Below are 8,946 nucleotides of genomic sequence, written 5' to 3'. Positions count from 1 at the left end.
TGGAACGCTCAGACACCGACTAAAGTTGTGATTGGTGGAGCGGGGCCTTCTCGATATATTCGTAATCGGGATCCTGTTGCTCTCAAATCGTTCCGGACCCGCCCTTGGAAACACCTGCTACAGCTCCGAAGCGGGACAGCTGGAGTGCTTCAGGCCGGCCTCTTGAAGTTGCTTGCCTAAGACTTTGCATCCTTCAAGTAACTCGGAGCTCTTTGATTCCCGTTGGGGTTCTTGGGACATTTGATCAGTCGAAGGAGAAACATGGACAACGGGGGAGGGAGCGAACAGCAGCTCTTGCCTCGGCTGTGCTGCCCAGAAAAGGGGCCGAACGGCTACGGCTTCCATCTACACGGGGAGAAAGGCAAAACTGGCCAGTACATCCGGCTGGTGGAGCCCGATTCCCCGGCTGAAAAATCCGGTCTGAAGGCTGGGGACCGCTTGATAGAAGTAAACGGAGAGAACGTAGAGAAGGAGAGTCACCAGCAAGTAGTGAACCGCATCCGAGGCTCGCCGGGTTCGGTGCGCTTGCTGGTAGTAGACTCGGAGACCGACGAACGTCTGCAAAAACTGGGCCTCGAGTGCCGCGAAGAATTCATTCGTGGGCTGCCTGAGAAGTCGGAGGCGAAAAGCGGCGGCCAGGAAGCTGCCCTGCAGGAGCAGGAGAACGAAATGAAAGAGGATGGAGAGGGAAGCAATCACGCTACCCAGCGGGTAAAAATTTAGGTCTCAGTTGCGTGTGAGAGAGAGAGAGGCGGGCGGTTACGAATGCAGGAGGCCGAGAGGTTGTGGGTTGATCTAAAAACGCGAAAAGCAGAAATTCAACAGGCGAATACTTCCCATCACAGAGTCGGCAAGAGACTTCACCTGTTCAATTTCTTCTTTGCGCGAGTTTTTCCGAACGTAGCACTGCCGTGGCCGGCGGAACTACTGTACACATCACTGAATTTCTGCCACGGTGCTCGTAAAAGCACAAAATCTCTGCTGGAGGTGGAGTAAAGGATGGCAACGCTGTTCCACAATTATGTGCGTTGGGCGAGGATTGCTTGCGGGAAGAACCGGGAAACCTTGTTAACAAAGTTTATTGTATGTTTCCAAGGAGTTCTGGCATGGCAGATAGATGCACCTAAAAGTTGGAGATAATGAAAAGTTTTCGCTGTTTGCTGATAAACAGCAAAAGCAAGCGCCAACCCCTTCTATATTCTCTCCCCCGCCGGTAAATTCCCTTGCCGTGATACGGATAAGGTTAATGCCCTTGCCGACTAACTGCATTCCGCTTTAGAAAGCAAGAGTAACCATGTTGACTAGAGACGGAGGAGGGAGAGAAATCCAAGGGAAGGCAACAGTTCTGTTGTGCCCGTTCTTCCCGCCACGTATCCCTCCCCCCCCGGCTCGAGTCTTTTTTTTTTTAAAGCTGGGTGGCCTCCGCCGGGTGAGAGCTGAATGTGAGTCCTGCTGGCAGCCAGACGTCTGCGTAGCGCTGCCCTGGTCTCGGTTTGCAGGGAAGCTGAGAGGAGATTTCGGATGAAAAAGTGGGGGAGGCTCTGCGTGTGGCCCCTGCCAACCCCTGGGATCTACCGCGTTCCCAGAGTTCTGAGACGCCCCCTGGGAAGAGAATCGGGCACTGCTGTGATCCGGCGGCCCAGAACAAGTTCAGGGTGTTCCTTTAAGGATCGGGGAGGGGGCGTTGTCAGTGTATCCTAGTGTTAGATCAGCGAAGCGGAAAGAACGTTCTAAGAATTTGGGCTTCCCTCCTTGATCGCATCTGTTTTCCCCTGTACCTGAATTAAGAGATTAAGTGGTGCCTGGTACTGGATATACCCTTTCTAACAGCTCTGCCTCCCCTATAAAACTTTTTAAAAGAAGGTTAGTAGTGCACCAAGTCTGAATCCTCTTGGGTCAGCCTTCTCCAATCTGCTTATTTCCAGATACGTTAAAGCTACACCTGGGAGTTGGAGTTCCAAGTATGGGGTGGTGGTGATGGTGTTACTACAGAAAGGCTATATTTCCCAGTGCATACTATGTACTAGAAGAACTGGGGTATTGCCTTCCACTTAAATCACCTTGTGGTTTACTGCACAACTGTAATTAGGTCACCTGTTTTATTAATTATTTCATCGCATTCCATCAAGAGTAAAGGCATTTTTGTGTGGTAAATGGGATTGCCACCTTAATCTCATGTATGCTAATTTCTTTCCTCTCCACCCTCACTTCTTTACTAAATCAAAAGAGGAATTCATTAAGTTTTTTAAAAGTTTAAAAAAACAATTAGCACCTTCTTGCAAGCATCTTAAACTCTGGAAGGGATGTAAATATAACAGAATAAATCAAGTATTTACTGCTGATTGAGCTATCAAAATCTGACATTAAACATCCGGTGAATTTTTAATTGTCTCAGTGAAAGTGGCCCCATCTCGAGCCCTGCAGAGCATTGAGAACTTTAAAAAGCAAAGGAAGAAAAAAAAAGCTATCTGAACCAGAGGCTGGAATCCTTGTTGTTTCCTGTCACTGGATCTTGTTTTCCTCCCCATTTTTTAAACATAAAGCTATCCAAGTTTTCCTTTCGCTTTCATTTACTGAGATAATTTTGTGAGCTCAGATCTTCTCTACTTTTATGCCTTTTAGATTGCTTTATGGAGAAATTAAATGTGTTCCACTGACCTGAGGGGTAGATTTAATTCCAACATCTGTAGTCAAGTATTGCCTGTCATGACCCTTTTATGTGATCTTGAGGAACAAGATGGCTTGGTCAGCCTCTTGAAATTTGAAGCTAATCTGATTTTAGGGAGAAGGTTCAACAAATAAGTGCTATAACCAAAAAGGCCCTGTTTGGTATATTCACTAACTTAGTCTTTCCTAAGTGTGGGCCATACATTAGATCTTTAGGTGATCATCACATGCTCATTTAACCATTAAAGCCTCAAAAGATTTTTAACTGATACCTACCATGGATTAACATTAATAACAGGGATGGCCCTACAGTTTCCAAATATATAAGAAATAAGCTGATGATAAAACATTTCCCTTACTTTAGAATTCTGTCAAAATGATTTTGACTGAGAAGCATTTCTCTATCTTGGAAATTTAAAATGTTGCTCCCCCCAAGGTTCTCTAGTGGTTATACAAGTACATCTGCTTACAGATTTGTACTAGTGCATTGTGTGACTTCCCCTGTTACCAGTGAACTTTTGAGAGAGAGAGATGCTGGGCCTCAGTCTTTTGTTGTATGGACGTTTCAAGGCCTCCTCAGTAGAAGTCCTGTTAGACAAGCCGATGTGCCCTGGATGGCATGGGAATTGCTGTGCTTTCGGATCTGAAAGGTTAGATGAAACTTTGATCAAACTTTGAAGTGTCCTCACAGGGACTTTGATCAGAAACTTAGACCTCACAGGGACATCTGTAGAAACAGAATTTCATATATATATAAATAAATTGGAAGTTTAAATGCGCTTTTATTTTTTGAGATTGCTCACAGAATAAATGTAGAAATGCACTGAAGCCATTAAACTGAGCTTTTAAAAACTGAAGCAATCAAAGGAGGGTTGCTGATAAAATCAGCAGTTAGGCTGTTGTCACGTCAATAGTAACTCCCTGTACATTCCAGGACTTTTGCTCTTGCATTGCTTTCTATTGCTGATTCTGCTTGAACGTACGTTAATGAAGGTGGATATGAACACTTGCTGAAAATCTTGTTGCAATGGAAATATTCACATGATCCTAGATGTCTGAAAACAGGATTAGGGTATTCAGAGGTCTGGCAGTGGGTAGCCTGACAAGAAGGCAGGCTGTGTGGAGCTCTGGTCAACACTGAGAATGTGTTTACTATTAAGCATTGATCAAACTTGACTTATAGCAATATGACCAGCAGCAACCTTCTGTGAAATAGAGAAGTAATTTTCCTTAAAAAAAATCAGGAAAAGCCATGCATATATTTATATGGAATGTAGAAGAGAGTGAAGTACAGACTTCTCCAGGGCTTCCCATAATCAAGTCAAGTGATTGTGATAAGTGCTGTAATACAAGGCTAGATTAGATTAGTTTAAGTCATAACTCTCTGCTATGGGGCAGGAAAGTACCTGACTTCAACTGGATTCATATGTGGGGAGAAGTGGCCATAGATGAAGGCAAGCAGGGGTGTTTGAAATGTACAGCTGTGTAGAGAGCATAATTTGGACTTGAGTCCGCCTTGCTGGAATGTTTAATACAGGGTGGCAACCTGATATTTTGGGCTACAACTGCCACAATCCCTTCATTAGCTATTAGCTATTACGCATCAGCTTGCTTACACCCCTGTCCTAAAGGCTGGGGAAGGGAGCAGGTTTGACATTAACTGAGAGGGATCCCAGTCATCTAGAGCAACAGTTCTCAAATTACAGATTTGGATCCATCAGTGGGCCTCAACATTGGTCAAGATGGCCTGTGAGCATTCTTGTTCCTTCATTCTTGACTTCAGTCTAATATAAATCCTCAGCTATATTCCTACCCATTCTCAGCTGCAAAATAGCTTTTCTGATTATGTGCCATCAAACCCTGGTCAACTCTTAGCAACCACATAGATTTTCCCCAGGGACAGATTTTCTAATTCTATTAATATCAGCAGCAGTTCCAGTTGCAAGCACATAACTGTATGTATGTTCAATGTGGATCGTTTCTAACTTGAATTGACATTTTGAGATAAAGTTTAATTAGATGCTGCCAAATCAGTTTAGATGATGTCACTTTAGTGCATTTAAGAAACATCTCCCCCTCCCCTATCACTTTGGAAATCCAAATAAAACTGACCCTGATTTGACAACTTGATTTGAATATCCAGATCAAATCAAACTGATTTTTCTACATCAGATTGACATTCAAATTGAATTTTTCCTGATTCAAATAGGCATAAGAGTTGGTAGGAGTACACAATGAGATGAAAACTGCAGTAGCATAGAAAGTTGATGAAGATTTGGGGGAAGATACAGATGCAGAATTCAGTATTTTCACTTCTCTGAATAGTAAGAATAGCCAAAGCATAAGTTGTTTAATTGGAGCACTGAATCTTCCAGACTCCACTATGATCTATCTATTGAAAACAAGAAATCTTAAAGAAATATCCTTAACAAACATGCTACTGCCCATACTATCTTGCGGCAAAGAAAGAGTATACATTTCTTTATTTTATTCCTGCCTCTCTTAGCTTAATAGGATGACTGATAGTGGATGGAAGCTACATGTAAAACATTGTAAGCAGGTCGCCAGATCTGCATTTGTTAAGGCCTACTTCTTGCTGGGGGAATTCTCCCCATTCCCAACAAGCAGGGGGTCCTTGATTGCTTGGAGCTGCTAGGCATCTGGAATTCTGAAAGGGTATTCTCACAAAATGGCTGCCATGGGTGCCCAAAACCACCAATTTGCAATTTGCAAGAAGGCAAATGTGGTATGTTTGTTCCCCGCTACATTCTTGAGCCCCCTAGAATGCTTCTAATTTACTGCCCCACTTTCTCTTTCTCTTTATTCTGAGCATGCCAGCTTGTTTTCAACAAAGCAGGGGGCTGCAGTTTTATTTTCTAAGAAAGCCTCTGTGGTACCCAGAAAGCATGCTGGGGGCTGTCAACTTCCCACTTTCATTCCCATTTGAAAGATAAGATGGATCTAGTGGGCAGAAATTTACTACTCTTTTTGCTCCTTCAGTGATGTTATGGGACAAAGTAAAACTGATAATTCACATTTGCCTGTAAACAGGTAGTTCTGCTTACATTCCAGGGTTCTTCTGAGAAGTTTTTGCTTTCTGTTGGATGTTTCTCAGGCTTCCAGGATTAACTTCCCAAGATAGAGCTTCACACAAAATTCAGAATCCTACATTTGTGGGAAGGTCTGCCTCCCAAGAGAGGCTCCGGTGATAAGTGCCATATTCTTAACCTGGACTGCATTTAATGGGCTAGGCCAGTTGTATGTAAATAAAATCCATGAATATGCGGCTTTCTTAGGATTTTATCCCACTGGTGGTTTAAGATTATATTTTCCTCTCCAAGTAAATTGTCCATTTACCATGTAATAATTAAAGGCTGACCTGTGAGAGGTAGCTAAATAGTTTACTAAGGTCTTTCAGGGATTGACTGAAGAATAGTGGTGGTAGTGTATCACTCAAGCTTTTCCCAGGATATCAGAGATAACTAGATTGATGTAAGTGACTTTATGATAATTTTTTACTGCTGGTAAAGTCAGCTGCTTGTCACTAAGTTTTAAGAAGTCCAGTTTTTTCTGCTTATTCCTCTTCCTCTCATGGACCCTCAATTTATGCCTCTCATCTGATTGAGTAGCAAGTGTTAATTTGCACTGTTCCGATGTCATGGTTTCTCATGTTGTGTTGTAATGTTGTGTTATTTTGAACCACAGACTTCAGCTGAGTATAATTAATAAATACATAAATAGTTTAAGTAAAAATGGCATATGTTGAGCTGCATCACCAACAGCCTTCCCTGTAATTATGTGAGCCGCCCAGACTCACAAATATGAGGTGGGCGGCTGTACAAACTGAACGCGTACGTGCATACGTACATACATACGTGGACTTCAATTCCAGAATTTTCAGTAATGCTTTTGCTAGCTGGGGAAATCTGGGAATTCAGATCTACACATGTGCAGAGTATCCAAGTTGGGAATGGTTGTATAAACCATCATTTCCAAACCACAGAGCCTGGGTTCATGCAACATGCTGAACTCAAATCAAAGAGGGTTTAGTATGATGTAAGAAGCCATTGTCTATTCAGAAATGTGTGTGAAACTGAGCATCACTGGTAATTGGTGTATGCTATCCAATACTAGGTTTGTTCAGAGTGCCTCAATGGTCAGCTTTTGGGATGGTGGGAGTCCCAGAGGTCATCTTCATCTAGCACAGTTTCTCAACCTCAGCAACTTTAAGATGGGTGGATTTCAACTCCCAGAATTCCACAGCCAGACAGTCCACCCATCTTAAAGTTGCTGAGGTTGACCTAGCGCACCTAAGCTTTACTGGTAAGTAAACAAAATTGTGTGCCTTGCCATCTTTCCTATTCTTGCAGCCTGTTAAACATGGTTTATGGCTTACATAATAGTAAGCATATTGTTTGAACTTGGAGCAATTCTGTTGCCACTTCTGATTATATAAACCAGAATTGTTTTTTTATGAATAATTGTTATTAAAAGATTTTACAAAGATTTAAAAAAATTACAGAAACATAGAAGAAATAGAAAAAGAAAGATTATAAAAGGGTGAAAGAAAAAGTGAATAACAAAACAAGAAAAGATATCTAAAGAAGTGACTTCCGATCTCTTTGCAGCAAACATAGCAATTACCATCTCCACCCTCCCATATTGTATATCATGGTTCCCTTCTTCCCATAAACAAACTTTTTAAATCAATAAATCCCGAAATCAGCAGTTCATGTTTATCCATTTCCAGAAAAAAGTCTATAAAGGGTTTCCAGTCTTTTTCCAATAGTTGTAGTTACCTCCTTAATCAAACAAGTCAGTTTAGCCGTTTCTGCAAACCCAGCCATCTTCACAATCCATTCCTCTGTTGTTGGTGTTTCTGTAGCCTTTCATCTTTGTGCGTATAATAGCCTCACTGCAGTTACCATATATAAAACCAATTGCCCGGGAGCCTTTTCTAGCTGAGTGTCCATAAACCCTAATAAGAAAAGTTCAATGGTTTCATCTGAATGTTAATTTTTAAAACTCTCTGCATCAGCATACGCATTTTTGTCTGGTATCTTTTCACATTTTCACAAGTCCACCATGCATTGATAAAATATCCCTTCATGATTTTCACATTTCCAACAGTGATTAGAAGTACCTTTATACATCTTAGACAATTTCTTGGGTGTCATATACCAACGGTACCTCATTTTAAAAAAAGTTTTTTTTTAAATTGTAAGACAATATGAAATTCAGACCTTTTAACCACATTCTCTCCTATTGATCCATTTGAATACTATATAAACCAGAATTGTTTGAACTTACTGTGATTTCAAATTCTGGTTCAGGCTGACTGGAAATGGGGTCTGTTCAGGATTACTCAGAGGTACTTGGCTTAGAGAAACTATGAAGTAGGGTTAAGGGGCTGCATTTAATAGAGACAAGATGGTGACACGCACAGTTCTGTTAATGTACTATGTGCATCATGCGACTACAGTCATGGTCAAGTAAGGAGTCCACTGAATATTTCTAATGTACATGAGTATATCTAATTGCTAACAGAAGAATGTTAGTTTATCTGCTTAGGAATTTTAAATATGTGACCGCAAATGACCATTTATCTAAACATTTAAATAGGGGCTCTAGCAGTGTTTGTGGATTCTTCTAACTAAAGAATCTTGGAGAAGAAAATTGGGGAAAATAGGGAGGATGACTTTTCTTCCTCTTCATGGGTGTACAGTAATGGGCGGAAGGAATTAATTTGAGGAACAGGAGGAAGAGCTACAACCAAGTCAACAGTCAGATAAAAGAAATCTGAGTCCAGGACAGAATTGTAATTTGAGAAAGTGTCTTTGACTTGATCCTCCCTAATTTTCATGAAGATAAAGGGAGGGAGTGGGGAAGCGTATTCAGACTTGAAAGGTTATGTCATTGTAACTTAATAATTAAAGTAGTATTAGCATTCATAACTTTGGTTTCCTAGTCTGGTCTACCTTGAAGGGCTGACAATAATAAAATTTAAATGAATACGTTTGGTGAGTTGGTACAATAAAAAAAAAAAAAGAGGCTGGTCTGTCCATTGCAGAATTCTCAGTGTTGACTGACAGCAGCTCTGCAGGGTTTCAGGCATACCTTTCCTATTCTTACCTGGATAAACTGTACATTATGTTTTAATCTATGAGCTGGAACAATAAATTACGTTGTTATTTGTTTTTATTCATCAAGGAATAATACAGGACAAAGAAACAAAAAGAATCACATCTTTGACTGATATTCTAGGAACTACCCAAATAA

The 8,946-nt window shown here is 41.2% G+C and overlaps 1 protein-coding gene across 1 annotated transcript in view; it reads left to right on the top strand.

The window, feature by feature from the left end:
- The first annotated feature begins 32 nt into the window (after positions 1–32).
- Positions 33–8,946, top strand: part of NHERF1 (NHERF family PDZ scaffold protein 1) — a 64,192-nt gene continuing 55,278 nt past the window's right edge. The window contains exon 1 of the mRNA XM_063293229.1: positions 33–711. Coding sequence (XP_063149299.1) covers positions 262–711 — 450 coding nt within the window. The 5' untranslated portion in view covers positions 33–261. The remainder of the gene's footprint in view (positions 712–8,946) is intronic.

This window comes from Candoia aspera, chromosome 2 (genome assembly GCF_035149785.1).
Source record: "Candoia aspera isolate rCanAsp1 chromosome 2, rCanAsp1.hap2, whole genome shotgun sequence".
Lineage (NCBI taxonomy): Eukaryota > Metazoa > Chordata > Lepidosauria > Squamata > Boidae > Candoia > Candoia aspera.
This window is presented reverse-complemented; position numbering and strand designations above follow the sequence as displayed.